The sequence below is a fragment of the Leptidea sinapis genome, chromosome 26 (genome assembly GCF_905404315.1).
Source record: "Leptidea sinapis chromosome 26, ilLepSina1.1, whole genome shotgun sequence".
In the NCBI taxonomy this organism is placed as follows: domain Eukaryota; kingdom Metazoa; phylum Arthropoda; class Insecta; order Lepidoptera; family Pieridae; genus Leptidea; species Leptidea sinapis.
The window spans coordinates 12,903,346-12,927,963 of record NC_066290.1 but is presented as its reverse complement, the minus strand read 5'-3'; the positions used below and the strand labels follow the sequence as shown (position 1 = coordinate 12,927,963).

At 40.3% G+C, this 24,618-nt stretch overlaps 2 protein-coding genes across 2 annotated transcripts; one reads left to right on the top strand and one right to left on the bottom strand.

Annotated features, from left to right (window-relative positions):
- Positions 1 to 321: 321 nt before the first annotated feature.
- Positions 322 to 7,725, top strand: LOC126972491 (peroxisomal membrane protein PMP34-like). The gene is made up of 4 exons (XM_050819297.1): positions 322 to 407; positions 488 to 631; positions 1,663 to 1,723; positions 4,681 to 7,725. The coding sequence occupies exons 2-4, from the start codon at positions 575 to 577 to the stop codon at positions 5,403 to 5,405; spliced, it is 843 nt and encodes a 280-aa protein (XP_050675254.1). The 5' UTR covers positions 322 to 407; positions 488 to 574; the 3' UTR covers positions 5,406 to 7,725.
- On the bottom strand, positions 7,709 to 24,104 carry LOC126972507 (uncharacterized). Its single transcript, XM_050819327.1, has 5 exons — positions 23,975 to 24,104; positions 21,240 to 21,321; positions 20,769 to 20,902; positions 14,457 to 14,651; positions 7,709 to 7,854 (listed from the first exon to the last, which is right to left on the bottom strand). The coding sequence occupies exons 2-5, from the start codon at positions 21,316 to 21,318 to the stop codon at positions 7,753 to 7,755; spliced, it is 510 nt and encodes a 169-aa protein (XP_050675284.1). The 5' UTR covers positions 21,319 to 21,321; positions 23,975 to 24,104; the 3' UTR covers positions 7,709 to 7,752.
- Positions 24,105 to 24,618: the final 514 nt, after the last annotated feature.

Here is a 24,618-nt window from a genome sequence, read left to right as displayed (position 1 = left end):
ATCTAATATCTCTTAATGTTCCTTTTCCTACCTGTATATCCTGTCTAATTATGTATCCATGTAAATTTTATAAAATATTGTCATCTTTAATTCTTCAGAATCATATCAAAGTTTAAATATTTGTAATGTTGTGTAAGTAGCAAGTATATATGTATATTTATGAAATTTTTAATATCCGTTTCAATCCTCTTTCTACTTATCCGATCCTTTCCCGTGTTCCGTATCCTTTTTTAACTTAGTTTCCCAATCTTTTAATTTCCGTTATTGGCAAAAAGTAAACGCTATTGCCAAAAGAAGAAAAAAAAAAAAAAAAAAAACAAAAAAAAAAGTTCAGACGTCAAACTTCAAAGAACCAGCTTCAAAATCAAAGCATTTCAATTTTCAAAGTTCAAAGCATTCGGAAAAATGTAAATAATTATAATTAAATTAAATTTTGAATATATTATTGTAGTTGTACTATTGAATCATTTTTTAACAATATTTGCAGTAGAGATGATTCAAGACTCGAGCACAACTTTACAAAAATATACATAATGCAAGTTTAATTTAGTTCGTGTATCGTAAATTGACGAACATGGCACCATCAATGTTCAGTTATGAAACATTGGTACATGCAACGGCAGGAGCAACGGTAGGATTATTTATTTTATTAATATGAACTTATAATGGCGTTTTTAAATCATAATCACTGTTTGCAGCGTTGTCCAAAGACTTAGTAGAAAAAAAATGGTTTTGGTTGTACTTATGGACTTTGTATCTGTAAGACTTGTTTGATACTGAATAAAAAGTCATTGCATTTATATTTTAACCGACTGTAATATTCTGAGTTACTTAATACTATAAATATATACATAGCTATTTTTATTTAAAAAGAAATCAAAAAATACATAATTGTCAAGATTTATGGTTATGCAAAGGAAATGGGATTAAGTGGCAATATAATTCAATTACGAAATAGTAGATTGTTAACCTAGGGTCGAAAGAATCAATTCCCGAGGTATTTAGACGCCCGAGCACAGCATGGGCGGCTATAGTCCGAGTAGGAATTGATTCTTTTACCCGTGTTAAGCACTTTACTTTTCATTTCGAATATGAGGAAAATAAAACTAGTTGTTTATCTAAACTATTTATTGATATTAAATCATTATATTAATAGTACCTATTTAAAATTAATTGTCAAATTAGGTCAATTTATGATGACTTTTTAAATTTTAAATATCTCTCCCCGTAATTGTTGCGACTTAATCCACTTAAAGAAGTTTGCGCTAAGTTCACACTGGCTGTTTAGAAAGTCACATGGCCGCAACTTTTCTTAAATAGTTTTTTTTTACATAAAACTCTTCATAGCTGAAAACAGTTCTATTTTTGAAGTTCATTCCGGCCCTTAGGTGGAAAGTAATTTGTTTGAGTTTTTCCCTCTCTATGGAGGAAAGCAGCATTTTTCACCCAATAATCAGATCAAGACAACATTACTTTCCGAGTATGAGAAATGAAAACTAAATTACTTAATATGCTCAAGGTTATTTATTGTTTAAAGCGGTTCAGCATAATAATTATTGTGTTGGGACTTTGCAAGTCTTAACTCTTATTGATCTAATACACTAAACCTATATTACTTTCTTCAGATTTTTCCATCATGTATCACATTATATCTTTATTCAGGGCAGCATTGTTGGTATGGCTGCATTTTATCCCTTGGACACACTGCGGTCGAGACAACAAGGTAAATTTAAGCATTATTTAAAGATTTTTCAAAATGTTATTCAATACATTAATTTTTTTTTACTAATGAGGGGGTAACAGTTTGTTGGCTAACCTGATACAATAAAAAGTCATTGTATTTTTAAAGCGAGTCTTAGTAAGTCAAGTAAAAAATAACAAAGAATTAAGAGAAATTTCTGATAACAAATGGTGTGCGTACAAAGTACACATGTTAGAAGTGAAATGTCTTTGGAAAACTAATTTTTAAATCTCATTTATATCAATTATCCTAACCTGTTCTCTTATCCAAATGTTTTTTGTCAATATGAGAAATTATTAGGTGTTCTTCTTGCCGCCAAGCGCTAAACCTGCACGGTATAATTTAGTAGGGAAGATGTTCTACTTACTCGTGGCCGCGCACCAAACCTGCATGATACAACACTATTAGCGAAGTTCTTTTACTTACTAGCGGTGCCATGTGTTCATGCTACGTTCGCCCTTACTCGCTCTCACAATCCTTCTCATTCTCCCTCTTCCTCGTCTTAGATAAAAACGTCCCACATTTTCGTGACACTTTAATGGCACATATAGACACTGGATTTAAAAAATGATGCCATATTCGTTCTCTGCACCCTCGAGAACCTTGGATACGATATCCATATTGTTGAAAGCCTAATTTTGCGCGGCGGCCATCGTGGATTTAAAAAATGATCCCATATTCGTTCTCTGCACCCTTGAGAACCTCGGATTCGATATCCATATTATTTAAATTATAAACATTGATTTAACAAAAAACTGCACGCTACAAGGCACCCTACTATAGGGAAGATGTTCTACTTACTAGCGGCCGCGCGCTATACCTGCGCTATTTTGCCCTGTGCTTCCCCGGGGCGTAAAAAGAATAGGGTAGTCCCAGGCCCATGGGTGTCGTAAGAGGCGTTTCGGGTTTTTCAGAAGTAGGAGAGTCACACTGCCGTCTTATGACGTCAGCACAATCAGGCCAGACTCGTCCGTACCACACTCGCACAGAATACCGGCGTGAAGTAGCGGCCTAGTGCCTCTACGTTTCGCATAGGTTAGTGTCGAGGACCGGAGGCCATCCCTTCCCATTGGAATCCCAGATTGGGATAGGATGTGTTCCTTTTTTGCATCCTACCCTTGGGGCAAGGTTTGTCTCCTTTCGGATCATCCTAGTGCCTGCGCCGTTGCAGTAGCTGATGTGATGCTTTGTGTACCGATCGGTGGCATATCACAGCCCTGGTTTGATGCGTCAGTTAAAGCTGCACCTGACTGCAAAAAACAGGCGTATCGGTTGGGTTGCTGGGATCAATGGATCCGAACTGCAAAGTTCTGAAGAGGAAATATAACCGTGCCTCCAGATTTTTTAAGCGGCAAATCGCTCGTGCGAAATCGAAGCACGTCGTCAAAATCGGCGAGCAGCTTTCCAGTTACCCGACCGGAACACGCAAGTTCTGGTCGTTTTCGAAAGCTGCTCTTAGTAACTTCAACCAGCCGTCCATGCCGCCGTTGCACATGAGGAATGACACCCTGGCCCATACGGCAAAAGAGAAAGCCGATCTCCTGTGCACTCTTTTTGCCTTCAACTCGAATCTTGACGGTGTCAGAGCTCCTTGCTTGAAGTACAGTTCAGACAGAAAACTGTTCGGCGAGCTCTGTTTTCGTTGGACGTCTGGAAGTCGAGCAGGCTGGATGGCATTTCTCCAATCGTGATTAGAACGTGTGCCCCTGAGTTGACGCCGGTGCTAACGCGTTTATTCCGGCACTCTTATTCAAAAGGCGTAGTCCCTGACTCATGGAAAGTCAGCCCTTGTCCATCCGATCCAAAAAAAATTAGACAGTTCGGATCCGGCAAACTATAACCTAACCTATTGCTATTACCTCCCTGCTCTACAAAATCATGGAGAGCATAAATAACCGCCAGCTCTTGGTATACCTTCCTTATAGGCCGGCAACGCTCTTGTGATTCCTCTGGCGTTGCAAGAGAATGTGGGCGGCGGTGATCACTTAACACCAGGTGACCCGTACGCTCGTTTGTCCTCCTATTCCATAAAAAAAAATACCTGCACGATACAAGGCTAGTAGGGAAGCCTCAATCGGTGTCAATCGCTCTATCCCTTGAACAAAAACCTCCTCCTCCTCTTCTTGAACACAAACGTCTCAAATTTCCGTAACGCTATCTTCCGTTTCATTTGTAAAAAATTTACCCTCATTCGCCTTTTAATTTTATATTTTTGAAGTGAAACTTCTGAAGAACTGATAATCTGGCTGGTAAGATTTAATTGAATTCCTGGCAATTGTGGCATTGAACTGGCCTTTTCTACAATCACTAAATTAACTGCTTCTTCAGTAGGTCTGATATCTAAAATATGGCGGAGTTGTGACAGGCTGTCCACTTTATGAACCTGGGTAGCAGCTAGCTCCATCTCCATAGCTAGGTTCCAGCTCCGGTGCCAATAGCTGCGATATCGATAATAGTAGGATGCACACGTTTCGAATGAAGAGTCCCATCACAGAACGGTGCGAGGAATAATTTTTAATTGACCCAAATCACTCCAGATCCGCTTCAGGCGCTCTCCGCTCAAGGAGGTCGTGTACGGAGTTCGATAATTTTGTCGAATGTGCGTCCGGGGGAGTAAGGCCGTTGACTTACTAACAGACAAAGACAGGTTGCTTTGTATTGTATACACAGACGTAGCCGCTGGCACAGCTAGTCATATATAAGCCTATCCCCACATAATCTTACTCAAGCTGTTGTTGAGTTATAAAAGTATGGACAGACTGACAAAAATCGTAAATTGGTATCTTTGACAAATAAAATGTTTATTTGTCACAAATTCGACAAATAATTTAATTGCAGACAGAGCGTACCAATTTATAAGTATTGTAGCATAGATAATAATATAAGTATTGATAATAATTAGTATCTTAAGTTTTTAACATCAGGTATTTATATTGCAGTTCAGGATTCTCCGAAACTGAACAATGGGACAACATGGGAATTATTACTCAAGATTGCTAATGAAGAAGGATTGGATTCTCTGTACCGTGGATTGTGTCCTGTTTTACAGTCTTTGTCAATGTCTAATTTCATTTATTTTTATACCTTTCATGCTTTAAGACGGACTGCCACTAGTCATTCATCTGCATTGAAAGATCTTCTCTTCGGAGTTATTGCGGGCAGTATTAATGTTTTGCTTACATCACCACTCTGGGTGGTGAACACTAGAATGAAGTTAGAAAAAGATCTGTATGCTAGTCTTTCAGCCGGTCTGCTTGATGTATTTAAAAAAGAAGGTGTAAAAGGTTTATGGTCCGGGACTGTGCCATCATTGCTTTTGGTTTCAAATCCAGCAATACAATTTATGATATATGAGTCCCTGAAAAGGTATTTACTGTCAACTAAGAATTTTAATACTTACACTGCTTTTCTAGCTGCTGCTGCAGCTAAAGCCATAGCCACCACCGTAACATATCCATTACAACTTATTCAGTCAAGATTGAGAGCAGGCAACAGTCTAAAACCAATGATCAAAGATATTAAATCGAATCCATTAATTTTATTCAGAGGACTAGAGGCTAAAGTGCTGCAGACTGTCATGACAGCAGCCTTGATGTTTGTTACTTATGAAAAAATTGTAAGGTTAGTTCTGACAATCATGAGAATTCGAGTGGCACGGAAATAAAACTAGGAATATCTGTATGCTTTTAATATTATTTTGACGGTGGGGCTATAGTATCGGGACAGGCCGTTAAATATCGCGGTGATGGACGTTTGATAAAAGAATATGAATTGACTCATTGCGACGCTAGGTGGTGGTACATTCATGACATTAAATGCTTTCATAGCGTCACTTGACACTTTCTTTTTTCATTGTGGACCGTGAGCGAGAGCGAGAAAAAAAAAACAATAAAGTCATTGTGTTTCTCGAAATTGTACAATCACAAACAGTTCCTTAATTTTTAAATAACAAAAGTTGCCAAATAAGTGTTACACACAGCATTAAAGTCATTGATATTACATAGATTAACATACCTATTATTAATATAAATTGACATCTTTTCTGTCAAGTTATGTGGAATAATTGCAGATTTTAATGGATTAATCCGGTGTGTCGATTGATATTTGATTAAGCTGGGATATATACAGAATATATTCATGTATGTAATACTAAATTCACACGTATGTCACGTTTATTGCCTAGAATGAATCTTGGCGTTTCCTGTTAGCGTGGCCCCAGTATAAGGAAACAATAAATGTAATAATAATGAAACAATGTATTATGTATTAAGTGTTTAATGTGTGCTTTTATTTTGTTATACAAATACATATGTATTTGAGGAAAATAACTTAATTATTATTATGTATAAATGCAGTGGCGTAGCGAGCCTTGGCGGGCCCGGTATAAAAATTTGCTTCACGGCCCTTATGAAAGGTAAAGATTTCTCACAAAAAAAAAAAAAAATGTTTTATTCATCATAATTATCTGGGTTACTTTTTCCAAAATGTTTACAAACAAATTAAATATATGCTCTTCTTGCCTTTTTTCGGCAAGCAGCAAAAGCGGGGGGCCTGTTTAATTGTTCGCGGCGGGAGCTTCCCCTGTGTAAATCCCAGTGTTCTGATATTTTTTTATTGAAATCAGTATATTTATTTCTGGGTTTTCTGCAAATAATAATAATGTTATCTCTAGTTAATACTCGATACACTTTATCAATCTGCATTGTTCTTTCAATACATTCCAGTATTGCTGCGTTTGAGTTTATATTTATTTAATTTATAAACTTATGATGAAAGGAAAATATGCGTTTAGCTTTATTATTTAGAGAAGCGGTTTTATAATAAGGAAACAGTGTCAAGGGGTCTAAGAGATTTTATTCTAACTCATCTCCATTCTTTTCTAAGCTTTACCTATAAGACTGCAATACTCTCTTATTGAATAATTATTGGTATAGTCTCTTTCTAGTTTTTCTTTTATAAAAGGGGGCAAACGGGCAAGAGGCTCACGTGAGGTAACCGACCGTGGACATCTACAAAACCAGGGTTCAAGAGAAACGTTGATGTCATTTGTTGAAGTTGAAGGTCCCTAAGTCGTATCACTATAGTGAGATTATAAAATGATATTGTTAGCAAATATTTAGTTAATTTTATTAAGATGGAGAGCATAGTTGCATCTCGTGTCACTCGTGCCAATAAAGAAACGAATCTGAAATGGCGATCACTAATGATTCGCTCTTACATGTTATATCATTTATCTGCCATCCCTGTTTCAAAGTCATTTAGAACTGTTTTGCCGCCATTTTAGTCTCTTTATTGGTGACAGGTAGATGAATAGGTACCGCAGAGACGCCTTTTCTGCCGTAAGCAGTAGTGTTAAAATTATTGTAATTTGGTTTGAGAGCTGCGAAGGTGAGTGAATGTCGAGATACTATACGGATTTTTGGTTCTATAAATAATCCTGAGTGGCACTACATTGTAATGCAGAGGGTATCATAATATCAATATTACTATCAGATTAGGGCGTCTTGGCTCTTGCTCGTGTTGTCACTTTTTCTTATAAAATATATTTACAATAATTTATACATTACATAATATGTATATTATAGTCAGAACAATATTTTTGTTTCGTGGATTTCATATTATTTTTGTATTTTTGCCCATAATTTATTACTTGTTCGTGATGAAATGATAAAATTTAAATAGGTTTGCGGGTGATATAATTTTGGTAATGGTAATACTAACAATAGTTGAACTATGAAGTGAAAATGTTACCAAAAATGTTTCAAAATTATTAATTAGCACTTTTTAAAATGTGTGCCAAAGAAAATGTTAATTTATATTTTGTTTATCTGTGATTATTATACTTAATTTATTTTTATTAATTGGCCAGTGTGTGTTTGTTATTGTTTTAATACTATACATGGATTTGTTGCAATAATTTAGTGGTTAAAGTGGTTGGGTTGCGGATAGAAGGGAATAAAATAAAAATTATGAAAAATATAAAACTGATTTTATTTCAACATATCATTAATTTACGTTGCCACATAATAATTCATCGAAAGTTTCATATCCTCTGAAGTACGTTTCACTACTTGGGTATATTCTTCTACTAGCTTCTGCAGGTCCTCGTATACCTTAAATTAAAAAAAAAAGTTATATATAGATACTATATATTAAAGGAGCCGTATAAATTAATAAATTCCCGCCATAAAATAATGGCAAAATCCGCCTTATTTAACACTGATTTGGCTTGAACAAATTAGCTTGCAGCTTACCAGTTGAGGCTCCTTTGCAAAGGATGCCGGCTAGATTATGGGTACCCCAACAGCGCCTATTTCTGCCGTGAAGCAGTAATGTGTAAGCATTATTGTGTTACGGTCTGAAGGGCGTCGTAGCTAGTGAAATTACTAGACAAATGAAACTTAACATCTTATGTCTCAAGGAGACGAGCGCAATAATTGTAGTGCCGCTCAAAATTTTTGGGTTTTTCAAGTATCCTGAGCGGCACTGCATTGTAATGAAAAGGGCGTATCAATTACTATCAGACGAACCTGTTCGTCTTGTCCCTAACTGTCATAAAAATAGCTTGATTTGGATCTCCGACTAAAATCATGTGTAATAAATTCAAGAATCAGGGTATTGTTTTCGGCAATTTCGTCCTTCAAAAATTAACTAATCGTTACGAAATTTTGACTGAATGAGAAACATTCTGTGCCGGAGTTTTGATTATTTTCGCTTATTGTGGTCACATTTTGATAGAATGTATCTATTAAATTATTTAAATAGAATGTATCTGTTTGTTGTAGTAGGTATATGATTAAGCCATAATAAACAAAAAGGGATAACTTCACGTGATCTTGGCTTTAATGACAATTCCATGAAAATCTTCATCAACGAACACCTCACAGTTGCTAATAAGCTCCTTGATAAATGCAAACTAAGAGCTAAGGAACGTAAAATTAATTGAATTGAATGAACGAATTTTGCTCCTGCCCTACTATTGATAAAACTTTTTCCATAAAATATCTTGGCATATTTGTAGACCAACATCTATCTTGGCACCTTCATTTAGAATCAATTAGTAATAGAATTAGGAATCTAACCTGGATATTTAAAAAACTAAGGCACGTTGCTTCTCAACCTTTGCTTAGTTGAATATATACCTCACTGGCACAGTCAATTTTAATTGATATGGAAGAGCGTGACCTTCTGACACAGGTGTTTCTCACTTAATAGAAGGTCACATCCACTATTGTTTGTACCATTTTTGTTACTGAAATTTTTATTTTTTAATTTTTTCAATAGCAAATTTGTTTGGGTGAAGAACTGTAAAATTTATTTACGTCGCAATGAAAAATGTCCACCCAAGGCGATCAGGTCAGAAGAGGAATTGAACGATTTTGTAGACACTTCGCAGGTTTAATGCTCACTTACCATTTTTTACTATAAGAGTTCACTACACCAGAAATACGTATATCCATCACACACACACATATTCATCACACACACTTTTACCACTCAATAAAAATCAAACAAATTATTTTCATTCACACTTACACATTATTATTAATCTTAAGAAACAAAAATTTAAATTGTTTAAAACCTCTGACATTCAGTACTCACATCACTGTCGTACAATTTTTTACAGAATTATACATTCGCTCATAGAATCTCATATACCTGTTATAAAAATCCCCTCACGTCATCAATACCCGAAATGACATACTCCAGCTCTAATTAATTCGATAAAAGAAAAGTACAAAGTTCACACTACGTGGAAAAAGTTTAAAAATCCAGGAGACTATGCCATGTTCTCCTTGCTGAGGGCCCGAGTAAAGAGGTTGCAAATCGAATCATATACAAAATATATGAATCGTTGTCAGAGTAATATCAAAACTTCGCCTAACGAATTCTGGAAATTTATTAAAAATAAACGCACTGATTCGGGTATTCCTCACAACATATACTACGGAAATAGTTTACTTACGAATGGACATGATATCTGCAAATTTAATAAATACTTTCGAAGTGCATTCCAGCCTATTTACCTAAATGATCAGACCCTGAATGAGGAATCAAATATTTCCGAAAATCTTCAAACAATTGAGATCGAGGAAAGAGTACTTAGGAGGTTGTTTAGTAAATTGGATATCCGAAAAGGCGCCGGTACTGACGGTATACTAGCTATTTTTATAAAGAAATGTGAATCGGGCCTATTACCTCCGCTACTAACACTCTTTAAGCGCTCCATTAATGAAGGGACCTTCCCTAAATGTTGGAAGGAAGCCCGAATAGTACCAATACATGAAAAGGAATCAAAAACAAATATTGGTAACTATAGAGGTATCTCCATTTTGAATATATTTGGTAAAATGTTAGAAAAAATTGTTTATGATCATATTTATAGAAATTGCCTACAATCCCTATCAACCAACACGGTTTTATTAAATCTCGTAGTGTCCTAACTTGCTTCAGTTCACTCATACCGTTAAGTGCGACAAGAATCTATCATCACAAATAGATGGAATATACACAGATTTTGAAAAGGCTTTTGATAGAGTCAACCACAGTATACTACTAAAGAAGCTTTACGCAGTTGGAATCAGAGGGAACTTTCTTAGATGGACAGAATCGTATATAAAGAATTCGCTGTCAGGCCGTCGTCCTCGGTGGTTTTAGATCAGACTTTGTTGAGGTGACTTCTGGTGTACCTCAGGGATAGCACCTGGGTCCTTTGTTATACAATATATATTTATATGATATAAGTGATTGTTTTGCTAGTTCAAACTTCTTGCTGTTTGCTGACGACAAAAAGATTTCACAAATAGACGATTGCTTTATATTACAAGATGACTTAAATAGACTGTCACAATAACATTATAAATTAAATTAAATAAACAACGAAATTATTCCAAAAATTACTTAAATAAGGGATTTAGGTGTGATCCATGATAGCAAACTAACCCATAATAACCACATCGAAATAATAACACAGAAGGCTTATAAAAATCTAGGGTTTATTTTTCGCACTTGCGAACCTTTCAATGACATCTTGTGCCAAAAAGTGCTGCTATTATGCTTACGTGCGAAGTATCCTTGAATTCGCATGTCCTATCTGGAGGCCAACATATCAATGTTATATTGACCGCCTTGAAAAAATACAAAAGATATTTACGAAAAAATTGAATTTTAAATCTCAATTCATTCCTTTAGACTACATAGAAGCTTGTAATTATCATAAAATCGATACCTTGGAAGATAGAAGAGATGTAATTGATATGTTACTCCATTATGATATATTACATAATAAATTTTACTGTCCAGATATCTTAAACAAAATATCATTCCAGGTACCAACATTGCGTACTAGGCATACTAATTTATTTAACATTCCCTTTGCTTCTACTAAGTATCTTAAATATTCACCTCTATTTCGAATTCCTGACTATTACTATATATATAAGAAATTTTCTTCCGTCGACATTTTCAACTTATCACGTCTGAGGTTCAAAAAACTGATATTAAACTGTTTTATTTAATTTAAGTTTTCCTAGTATTTTTCGTTTTTGTATTAAAATAGTTTGTTTCATACTTATTGTACTGTTAATAGTATTCCTGTTGGCGTATCCATTCTGTATTATTTTTAATATACTCTTTTCATTTTGTTAGCTGTAAGAAATCATAAATAAATAAAAAAAAGCCGTTTTAAACACTTTCTCAAGTAGCTCAACACTAAATCAAATACAAAAAAAAAGCAAAAACAGAGATATTTATTATATTGTTCTTATTTCAAAATTATTTTGATCTAGGATTAAAAAGCAAAGAGAAAACAGTCTAAAATGTTTGTATGGGAAAGTGTTCGCTGTGTGCTTCCTCTTAATATAAGACATGTGTATTGTGTAAGCAAGACTCGGCTGCGCAAACAGTCTCCCCGTCCCGCTCCGTACCTGCTTACGTGCACCAGATGAACAGCGGGCCTACCATGAACTCTTATTGCGATTCAATAGACAACCTAAAATGAACTGCTTTTCTATTTCGTACCACGACTTGGTTAGAGCTATCTAATTTAGGTTCACGTCAACTCAACTGACAAAATCGCAATTATGTCAATTTAATGTCAAAAATGATATCAATTGTATCGCAAACTGATTTAGTTCGTTCATTAATTCGTACCATGAGGTAATATTTCAACCTAAACTGGATTGACCTTAACTGATTGGTAACTTCAGCCAGCCGTCCATGCCGCCGTTGCACATGAGGAATGACACCCTGGCCCATACGGCAAAAGAGAAAGCCGATCTCCTGTGCGCTCTTTTCGCCTCCAACTCGACTCTTGACGACAACGGAAAAACACCGCCGACCATCCCGCGGTGTCAGACCTCTATGCCTGAAGTACAGTTCAGACAGAAAACTGTTAGGCGAGCTCTGTTTTCGTTGGACGTCAGGAAGTCGAGCGGGCCGGATGGCATTTCTCCAATCGTGCTTAGAACGTGTGCCCCTGAGTTGACGCCGGTGCTAACGCGTTTATTCCGGCACTCTTATTCCAAAGGCATAGTCCCTGACTCATGGAAGTCAGCCCTTGTCCATCCGATCCAAAAAAAAGGAGACAGTTCGGATCCGGCAAACTACAGGCCTATTGCTATCACCTCCCTGCTCTCCAAAATCATGGAGAGCATAATTAGCCGTCAGCTCTTGGTATACCTAGAGGGTCACCAGTTGATCAACGACCGACAATACGGGTTTCGCCATGGTCGGTCGGCAGGTGATCTTCTGGTATACCTAACACATAGATGGGCTGCGGCTATTGAAAGCAAGGGGGAAGGCCTGGCAGTTAGCCTGTATATAGCGAAGGCCTTTGATCGTGTATGGCATAAGGCGCTCCTCTCTAAACTTCCATCATTTGGGTTTCCCGAGAGCTTGTGCAAGTGGACCTCCAGCTTCCTCACTGGGCGCAGCATCAGGTCGTTGTCGACGGACATTGCTCGAACCCGAAGCCCGTGAATGCTGGAGTGCCCCAAGGCTGTGTGCTATCTCCTACGCTGTTTCTTCTGCATATAAATGATATGTTGGACACCTCCAACATTCATTGCTATGTGGATGACAGCACTGGTGATGCCGTATACACGGGCCATGCACGTCTCTCTCGGGAAATCGTCGACCAGTGCCGGGAGAAACTTGTGTCTTCTATCGAGTCCTCTCTTGAGAAGGTCGCGGAATGGGGTAAATTGAACCTTGTCCAATTTAACCCCCAGAAGACTCAAGTTTGCGCGTTTACCACTAAAAAAACCCCATTTGTCGCATCACCGCTCTTCGACAACACTTCCCTAAAAGCCTCGCCTTGTATCGGAATACTGGGTCTCGAAATCTCGAGCGATTGCCAATTCCGTGGCCATCTGGAGGGCAAAGCCAAATTGGCTTCAAAGAAACTGGGCGTCATTAATAGAGCACGGCAATACTTCAAGCCGGCCCACATTCTAGCGCTGTACAAAGCGCAGGTCCGGCCACACGTGGAGTATTGCTGTCATCTCTGGTCTGGCGCACCCCAGTAGCTCGATCCATTTGACCGCGTGCAACGCAGAGCAGCGCGAATTGTCGGGGACCCAGTACTCTGTGAACGGCTGGATCACTTGGCGTTGCGTAGAGACGTCGCTTCATTGTGTGTCTTCTACCGCATTTATCACGGGGAGTGTTCCGAAGAGCTGTTTTACCTAATTCCTGCCGCCAAATTCCACCTTCGCATGACACGCCACAAGTTAGGATATCATCCTCACCATCTGGATGTGTGGCGGTCCTCCACAGTGCGGTTTACAAGGAGCTTTCTTCCACGTACTACAAAGCTGTGGAATGAACTTCCTTGTGCGGTGTTTCCGGGACGATACGACATGGGTACCTTCAAAAAAAGCGCGTACACCTTCCTTAAAGGCCGGCAACGCTCCTGTGATTCCTCTGGTGTTGCAAGAGAGTATGGGCGGCGGTGATCACTTAACAACAGGTGACCCGTACGCTCGTTTGTCCTCCTATTCCATAAAAAAAAAAGCTTATGTGTCAAGGTGATTCGAAAAAAGTTGCTACTTCCTTAGAGGAAAGTGAATCGTGTTGTTTAAAAAAATAGTGAAAACATACAGAAAAGGAAAATTTTATTGATGAAAGATGAGATGAGAATACTTTATTGGACTTTAAAACAAAATACTGAAAATAAATACCAAATATAAAAATACTAAAGACGAGGCAGTAAGGGCCCGGGCTATAGGCTGTTTGCAAGAACGAATTAAAAAAAATGTACTCTGCGGTCCTGTCAAATCAAACATCAATGGAGGTGCGTTCATAACTCGTTATTTTTACGAAAATACCTAAGCAAACATTTAATTTGTAATTCAGAGAACTATATTTATTTATATTACTATTATTTAATAAGTAAAAAAAGGGCTTAATGGTTTATAATTTGACGCAATAAAGCGCAATTTTAAAATGTATTTTTAGTATTTTCTACGCAAAAAAAATGCTAAAATCATATCATTTTAGGTTTCGAAACGCAACGCATTTGCTTCGAGTAAGAGAGACAAACTTATGCAACGACTGTAGAGCGTCATCTCTTTATCACACCGCGGACCATACACAAATTTATTTCGTTCATTCTTTATAAGCGATCCAAACGCCATTCAGTAAAAGGCACTTCATGGTACTAATTTTAGTGATTCAGGTTAGGTACCTTAGCCCGCCTCCTGCCAGTACATACCTCGCCGGCGTGCCGCACGTGCGCCAGCTCGCGCAGCACGCGGTCCGCCAGTGCGAGCGGCGCGGCGCGGGGCGCGGGCGGGTGCGGCGTGAGTCTCAGCAGCTCGGCCCGCAACACTCGCACACACGCCTCGCCCGCCTCCGACACGCGCCCGCCCTGCAGCAACGTTCGCACGCACGCCGCCCCGTCCACCTCCTGCCACAGTACATTCTTATTAAAAAATACTTAATAAAAGATTCTAAAACAGCTTATTGCCAACATTTAAACACCCAATGTCCTAATAACCATTACATCATCCAAACGAGTGTTGTAATGAAATTCAGTACAACATTACAACACTCGTTTGGATCATTACAACACTCGTTTGGTTGTTAATCTGTTATAGAGGTTTCATATTATGGGTGTAAGTAAAGTCTTGTATGCAACTTGTTGATAATTAGGTATTAAATCACTCATGTGATACTATTATCACACATTCGTCTTTTAATGCTCCGTATTACACAACAGTATCTACGCTGATGCCGGAAATACAATAGTACATTATTGCAAAGGCCGGGAAATAGGCAATTGCAGGTCGAGTATTAGTTTGAAGGCCGAGCCGTAGCCGAGGCATATATAGTGCTTTTCTCAAAAGAATGTAGGGAAATAAAACACACGTTTTATATTATACATTAAATGAAATTTTTTACATATAATGTTAGCAACTCTCCTTGGATTAAAATATCCGGTTAACCTTTGTTTTAGTATCGCGCAATGTTGCAATTATTGCTTTGTCATCAAGAAAGTCTATGTCTTTGGTGGTAATTTTATAGAGTTCGATACTCCGACATGCTCCGTTAACGCCTAATATCATAGCAACCTATAACAAACAAAACTAAATATAAAGCTACAGCCACGGACAGTATATTTAATAAGACTCATAAATCTTGCGTATCAAAATACATCCAAATCCATCCCCCATTTTGGTTTAACTGTGTCTCAAATAAATAATGAATAATTATCTGAGGCTTTAATTAAAATATGCTTTATGTTGTCGCCAGTAAAAAATTTTGATTTCTTGCTTTTGAATCCGGTCGATTGTCGTTTAAGAAAAGTAGTTAAATTCCCAAAAATTTTGAGGTTGCCGTTTTTAAAAGGTTTTTAACATGAACTGTACATTTCAGCATGGAATAAATTGTCTGTATTGTAGATGGCTTTTTGATTTTAGCAATCTCATTAAAAAACGCCAAAAATACTATTCCGGAGAAAATGTTCACTTTTTTATCGTTTTTCCAACCCATAAAATTTTCATACACTTTCATGACTCATTTTTCATTTTTCTTTTGACTTCGCTGGAAGCAGGTTTTCCATTGCCAATTTGGCTTCTCATCTTAAATCTGGTGGTGTACAATCAATCTCCATTTCACTCTCTGAACCGTTGGAACTCATTTTAATTATTATTAAATTTATATTTAATAAGTAGGTTTGTAAATAACAAAAACAAGACGAATTTTTAGCTTTGCCGCCAATTTTTTTTATCATCTGTGCCGACAGGCAAATGCAAAGAGACTATGGTATGCCAAGAATGACAAAAGAGTATTTAATAACCCCAGCACGCCGTTTCATACAACATTGCAGGAGCGTTGTAATGTTCCAAATAAAAAAAAAAACGCTCCTGCTATGGATTTGATTTTCTTTGTCCGAAAATTCGATACTTCGCTTGTTGTTTTTCCGAAAATAATGACAATATTTCCATGCATGTTTGAGAAAAATAATTATTTCTGTGATCTGAGCCATGTTACACTACATTATATTTATAAAAAAACCGACTTACTAAAATTCGAACATTTTAACATTCAAATACTAGATGGCATGTTCCACTATAACATCGAAATCCCTTTTATGTTGAATGCCTATTGATTAAAATCGGATACAGATGGTAATCCGTGCTCAAGTTTGTCAATACATTCCAAAAAAATCCCTGCTTGGGCTCCTCTAGTATAATGTTTGGCACACGGTTTATTTAAGTTATGACTTATTAAAAATTATGAAAGGCCAATGACAATTGCTTACTTGACATTCTCAAATTTCGTTACACGGAAGCGGAATACAATTAGGTATGTGATGATTGATTTCATTGTGAAAATAGTAATAGAAGTGATATTTATAAATACATACAAATATAAAATCGGGACACGGGTAATATAATCAGACTAAATAAAAACTCCTTAAATAGCTGTACACAAAATAAAATAACATCGTCCACGTAAACAATCACATCATCCACGTAATCATAAATTTTCATAAAATTAAAACGAATGGCAACTCACTATTCCGCATCAAACGAAAGAAGAATCACGTGTATCGGTTCATAAATCTCAGCGTAATCGGCGTACATACATAACATTTTAGTATATGTATTTTATCATATGTATATACTACACAAAGAAGTATTTAAATATTTTATTTCATATTCACATACCTATTAAAACATAACACAATCAGGCATTACACTAAAACACAGAAAATTCAGACATTCATTACACTCATACAAAATAATTATAATATTAATTATTTTATGACAGAGTCGCGGTATACGCGTAGTATGCGTACCGCGACCAAATAATCCAAAATTCTGCGGGTAGGAAAAAATATTTTTAGTGATATGATCTTAACTAAATACTTAATGCCATTCGATTTTTATCACTGAAAGTATAAGCTCACGCATCTCTTAGCAGTTATTTCTTATGAATAATTTCTATAGTAGTGTATTTTGTTGTGTTGTATTGTGTGATTCATGTAGTATATATGATCAGTGATTCAGTAAGTGCTTTATATTTTATATTCTCCTTCTATGTGTGGCGTATTATAATTAGTGAAAAAGTTTTAGTGTTTTACTGAGTAAGCAAGTAAGTGTTTTACTGTACGCAAATTCAGTGCTGCATTAAGCTAGGATGGGGCCCGTAGGAAATTCATTCAACAAGCCCTTGATCTATATTGGCACTAGTCAGTTACTGAGTGTCTGATGTAGATTGTCTTAGTAGAAAAAGTTGTGATGTTTCATTGTTTTTGTCATATGAATTAAATTCAATATAGCAATAGTTTTACTCAAAAAAAAATCTCTCAGGCAAAGATGAGTGGGTTTATATATGCGGGGCGCGTAGCAATTGCTACTCTTGCTACGTGGTTAATCCGGCACTGCCCAAATTACGTGCTTGAGTACTTTTTTTTTTATGGAATAGGAGGACAAACGAGTGTACGGGTCACCTGGTGTTAAGTGATCACCGCCGCCCACATTCTCTTGCAACACCAGAGGAATCACAAGAGCGTTGCCGGCCTTTAAGGAAGGTGTACGCGCTTTTTTTGAAGGTACCCATGTCGTATCGTCCCGGAAACACAGCACAAGGAAGCTCATACACAGCATTGTAATACGTGGAAGAAAGCTCCTTGAAAACCGCACTGTGGAGGACCGCCACACATCCAGATGGTGGGGATGATATCCTAACTTGTGGCTTGTCGTGCGAAGGTGGAATTCGGCGGCAGGAATCAGGTTAAACAGCTCTTAGGAACACTTCCCGTGATAAATGCGGTAGAAGACACACAATGAAGCGACGTCTCTACGCAACGCCAAGTGATCCAGCCGTTCACAGAGCACTGGGTCCCCGACTATTCGAGCTGCTCTGTGTTGCACGCGGTCAAATGGATCGAGCTGATACTGGGGTGCGCCAGACCAGAGATGACAGCAATACTCCATGTGTGGCCGGACCCGCGCTTTGTAGAGCGCTAGAATGTGGGCCGGCTTGAAGTATTGCCGTGCTCTATTGATGACCCCCAGCTTCTTCGAAGCCAATTTGGCTTTGCCCTCCAGATGGCCACGGAATTGGCAATCGCTCGAGATTTCGAGACCCAGTATTCCGATACTAGGCAAGGCTTTAAGGGAAGTGTTGTCGAAGAGCGGTGATACGCCAAATGGGATTTTTTTAGTGGTAAACGCACAAACTTGAGTCTTCTGGGGGTTGAATTGGACAAGGTTCAATTTACCTCATTCCGCGATCTTCTCGAGAGAGGACTCGAGAGAAGACACAAGTTTCTCCCGGCACTTGTCGACGTGTTCCCGAGAGAGACTTGCATGGCCCGTGTATACGGCATCACCAGTGCTGTCGTCTGCATAGCAATGTATGTTGAAGGTGTCCAACATATCATTGATATGCAGAAGAAACAGCGTGGGAGATAGCACACAGCCTTGGGGCACTCCAGCGTTCACGGGCATGGGATTCGAGCAAAAACCGTCGACAACGACTTGTATGCTACGCCCAGTGAGGAAGCTGGAGGTCCACTTGCATAAGCTCTTGGGAAGCCCAAATAATGGAAGTTTTGAGAGGAGCGCCTTGTGCCATACACGATCAAAGGCCTTCGTTTTATCCAGGCTAACTGCCAGGCCTTTCCCCTTTGCTTTCAATAGCCTCCGCCCATCTATGTGTTAGGTATACCAGAAGATGACCTGCCGACCGACCATGGCGAAAGCCGTATTGTCGGTCGTTGATCAACTGGTGACCCTCTAGGTATACTAAAAGCTGGCGGCTAATTATGCTCTCCTTGATTTTGAAGAGCAGGGAGGTAATAGCAACAGGCCTGTAGTTTGCTGGATCCGAACTGTCGAACTGCCGAAGAGTGCCGGAATAAACGCGTTAGCACCGGCGTCAACTCAGGGGCACACGTTCTAAGCACGATTGGAGACATGCCATCCGGCCCGCTCGACTTCCTGACGCCCAACGAAAACAGAGCTCGCCTAACAGTTTTCTGTCTGAACTGTACTTCAAGCATAGAGCTCTGACACCGCGGGATGGTCGGCGGTGTTTTTCCGTTGTCGGCAAGAGTCGAGTTGGAGGCGAAAAGAACGCACAGGAGATCGGCTTTCTCTTTTGCCGTATGGGCAAGGTGTCATTCCTCATGTGCAACGGCGGCTTGGAAGGCTGGTTGAAGTTACCAAGAGCAGCTTTCGACAACGACCAGAACCAGTTCCGGTCGGGTAACTGGAAAGCTGCTTGCCGATTTTGACGACGTGTTCTGACTTCGCAGGGGCGATTTTCCGTTTAAAAAATCTGGAGGCACGGTTATATTTCCTCTCAAGAACTTTGCAGTTCGGATCCTTTGTGCCCAGCGCCGCAACCCAAGTTCGATACGCCTGTTTTTTGCAGTCAGATGCTGCTTTAACTGACGCATAGAACCAGGGCTGTGTTCTGCCACCGATCGGTACTACAGAGCTTGGTTTAAAAATATCCATGCCGCCATCGCCACGCCATCGTTGCAGTATCACATCGGCTACTGCAACGGCGCAGGCACTCTAGGATCATCCGAAGGGAAACAAACCTTGCCCCAAGAGTAGGATGCAAAAAAGGAACGCATCCTATCCCAATCTGCTGACTTGTAGTGCCAAACGCGGCGGGTCGCTGGTGGTCTGCGACGTTGGCGTCGGATGGGCACTACACTCCTGATCCGGCAATGGTCGGACGTTCCGATAGTCGACAGACACCTGGTAACTATCGGGATGTGTAGTCAGCAGAAGTGTATTAGATAATAAGGACGGCATGTGGCTATCCACGTCCGGGGGCCGCGTAGGCGACTCAACCAATTGGGACAGACCATACGCCAATGCAAAATTGTGCACAGATCGCCCTGGGTAGTCTGTGGTACGTGAATCAAGCCATCCGGCATTGTGCCCGTTGAAATCACCCAAGACTATGATTTCAGCGGAGGGGATCTGTGCAGCACGTCGTCAATTGCCACTTGAACGCAGCCCATGAGATGATCGGTTTCTGCGTTACCACTATGGGACCTGTAAACACACACATAGATGCGGACGCGGTCCTCTAAATCTACGCGGAGCCAGAGAGTGGACAGGTCCCTACCCTCAAAATTGCTGAGACGGCGACAGCAGATATCCTCCCTAACGTACACACATACCAGGCGAAAAATTGTGGTCAATATTGTACCCGGGGTACGTTAAACATGACGTATCGCTAGGTCGAGATATCTGCGTCTCCGTAAGGAAACACAAGGCCGGCTGCGCCGTCTCAAGATGGTGGTGGACGGCGTTTAAGTTGGAGTGAATTCCCCTGATGTTACAAAAGTCCACATTAAGCGTGGAGCGGGGTGCCGTGGTGTTGCTGCCCCGTTTGTCCTGTGACATACGCGGTACTGTGCCCTCCTCAGAATACGAGGGGCAGCCCGAGCGCGAATGCTCGGGGAGGGATTCTCCGGCTCTACTAGAGCCGGAACTTGAGAATGTTTTGATTAATGGGAGGCGACAGTTGTGTTAAAATAAAAACTCACCAAATATGTCTTGAGGAACCATATCGGAAGAAACTGTCCAGTGCTAATCGCTCTTTTTGTTACAGCTAAAAGTGTATCCCTGTCAGCATCTTTCAAATGCGGATACAGATAATCAAAATCAATTTTCTCTGGTTCTGCAATTGAAAAAAACTACGTTAAAAAACCGACTACAAAAGCTGAAAAGTACAAAATAACTTAATAAAGATTTAATTTAATACATCTGTTATTTAAACCTTTAATATTAATAAAAATCTTGATAGGGTTTAAGTCGGTGCTTTGCCGCTATGGTTGTTTTGTTCTAGACGAAGCTATCTCGCTCAAAGTCACGCATAGCGTGTTTAGGTACCTGCTATTACATTTGGCTTGGCACCGACTTCAAACCTATATAATAGAAATTAAGACAAAATATCGTTGCCAGAAGGCGTGGCTGCTATTCCATAAGATTAAGAAAAAATTTAACCGACAACTCACTGAGCAGAGCTTGCTGAACTGGATCAAGTGATTCCGGATCGTCTTCTCTTAGTTCAGCTGCTAAGTCGTCCGGTCCCATAACCTGAAAATATAGTATCCTTTTAGATTATTAGTTCCCAGTGGTCCAGGCCCTCGTCGGTTCTACGTAGAGACGTGACAAAAAAATGGAGTTTACAATTGATGGGTCCTTGTGAGTAGATGACAAGAAAGTAAAGTTGGATATAATAACTTTATTGATTGGCTAACTTTACTTTTTTTAAATCCACTCACAGCACAATCAGTTAATTAATTATTAACCAATCAATCCTCACTGTTTTTTCGAAAAATATTAATTCGTGGTTGGAACTCGGCCATAATGCAAATTTCCATCTAATTTAGTATTTTACATGACAATCAGTCCACGTTTAAATTCCAAGTGATCAATATATATATATATATATATTCATTAATGAAGAAACAAGAAGACGATTTAAAAATTAAAATATAACCAATATAATACATAGCACACGCACCCAAAATATGTACAACTGAATATTAAATACATAATTATTTAAAAGTATTACTATATTAAGTAAACCTAATACCTACTGTATGTATCTTTAACTATGTTATATTTTAGATGTATATAATAGGCCACTATTCTTTACAAATCATTAGTACAAAAGGCCAATTTCTACATAAAAATATATTAATAATATAATCTGTAATCTTAATTTAAACCTAATGCACTAATATTATTAGGCATACAAAATGTATTTTTGTTAAGAATCCGCGGAACACGTGGTCTAGAATACACGAAAAAATTAATTCTTAGAACTGAATTTTTACCCATGTATAATTTATATTTCCTTTATACAAATTAAATTTATAACCAAAATTGAGCAATGATGCGTGACTCGATCCGCGCCTCTCGGGTCCGGCCGAGCGCTCTTTACCAACTGAGCCAACCTTGGTATGTTTTGTTCAACTCTCAGGGGTCCCGAGCCCGATGGGCGCGGGTTCGAGTCCCGCATCGTTCATATATTTTGGTTGCAAATTTAATTTGAGTAATTAATCCCAGAAATGAGGGATATCACTTTAAAATAACAAATTTTATGTATCTCACTTTAAAATAAATATCTGGACGACCAAGCCTTGCTCGGACTTTTAAGAATATACAAAACTTGAACAAAAAAAAACTAATAGGACATCTGAATTCGAACCGGGGTCTACTGCTTTTCGGATCACCCAATGTCCCATCTGAGCTATAATATAGTCTTGTATATGGTGGGGAAATTAACCTTTGTATTCTAATGTTATTGTAGCTGTTTCCGAGATTCAGAATATACTTATATGTATAAGAATTGCTCGTTTACAGGTATAAGATAAATTGTTTGTATTTAAGTTTTTTTTTATGGATTAGGAGGACAAACGAGCGAACGGGGGTCACCTGGTGTTAAGTGATCACCGCCGCCCACATTCTCTTGCAACACCAGGGGAATCACAAGAGCGTTGCGTTGGCTTTTTTTGAAGGTACCCATGTCGTATCGTCCCGGAAACACCGCAGAAGGAAGCTCATTCCACGGCTTTGTAGTACGAGGAAGAAAGCTTTTTGAAAACCGCACTGTGGAGGACCGCCACACATCCAGATGGTGGGGATGATATCCTAACTTGTGGCGTGTTACCGAGACGAAAAGACGAAATTGCCGAGACGGCGACAGCAGATATTCTCCCTAACGTACACACATACCAGGCAAAAAATTGTGGTCAATATTGTACCCGGGGTACGTTAAATATGATGTATCGCTAGGTCGAGATATCTGCGTCTCCGTAAGGAAACACAAGGCCGGCTGCGCCGTCTCAAGATGGTGGTGGACGGCGTTTAAATTGGAGTGAATTCCCCTGATATTGCAAAAGTCCACGTTGAGCGTGGAGCGGGGTGCCGTGGTGTTACTGCCTCGTTTGTCCTCGGTCATGCGCGTTTCTGTGCCCACCCCAGAATACGAAGGGCAGCCCGAGCGAGAGTGCTCGGGGAGGGATCCTCCGGCTCTGCTGCCGGTACCCTCCTGGGGTAATATCTGTTTACGGACCGCTCTCATATTTTGTTGGGGGGGGAAGGGATGGCCTCCGGTCGCTACTTCACGCCGGCATTCTGTGCGAGTGTGGTAATTAACCCGGACGAGTCTGGCCCGATTGTGCTGACGTCAAAAGACGGCAGCGTGACTCTCCCACTTCTAAAAAGCCCTTAGTCGCCTCTTACGACACCCATGGGCCTGGGACTCCCCTATTCTTTTTACGCCCCGGGGAAAGTACTGGGCAAATTTTTGTTTATTCTTATAGAATATAAGTATCTTTAAGTAGAAATATAATAATATTTTTAAGTAGAATTTTGTATCTCCTAAGAAGAAACAAGAAGTACCTAGCAACCGCTAGAAGAGCTAGTGCAGCTGGAAGAAACGAGCAGTACCTAGCACCCGATAGAAGAGCTATTGCAGCTGTCACTTATGAGAAGTCTCTAGTACCCGATAGAAGAGCTATTGCAGCTGTCAGCCACGAGAAGTCTCTAGCACCCGATAGAAGAGCTATCACAGCTACTCCATGCTTTTAAGCGTCCTCTCACTGGCATGAAGGCGTGTTGCGGGCTCGCCAGTCGCAGGCACGTGAGCGACGCGGCCAAGTAGCGCCGTCTGAGCGCCGTGCCGCCGCGCTCCGGGTCGCAGCGAGTCGCTCGCTCGTACACTAGCGCGACAGTTTACCTGGGCGGGGCGTCCGTTGGCGGCCGGGCGCGCGAGGAAGGCGTGTTGCGGGCTCGCCAGTCGCAGGCACGTGAGCGACGCGGCCAAGTAGCGCCGTCTGAGCGCCGTGCCGCCGCGCTCCGGGTCGCAGCGAGTCGCTCGCTCGTACACTAGCGCGACAGTTTACCTGGGCGGGGCGTCCGTTGGCGGCCGGGCGCGCGAGGAAGGCGTGTTGCGGGCTCGCCAGTCGCAGGCACGTGAGCGACGCGGCCAAGTAGCGCCGTCTGAGCGCCGTGCCGCCGCGCTCCGGGTCGCAGCGAGTCGCTCGCTCGTACACTAGCGCGACAGTTTACCTGGGCGGGGCGTCCGTTGGCGGCCGGGCGCGCGAGGAAGGCGTGTTGCGGGCTCGCCAGTCGCAGGCACGTGAGCGACGCGGCCAAGTAGCGCCGTCTGAGCGCCGTGCCGCCGCGCTCCGGGTCGCAGCGAGTCGCTCGCTCGTACACTAGCGCGACAGTTTACCTGGGCGGGGCGTCCGTTGGCGGCCGGGCGCGCGAGGAAGGCGTGTTGCGGGCTCGCCAGTCGCAGGCACGTGAGCGACGCGGCCAAGTAGCGCCGTCTGAGCGCCGTGCCGCCGCGCTCCGGGTCGCAGCGAGTCGCTCGCTCGT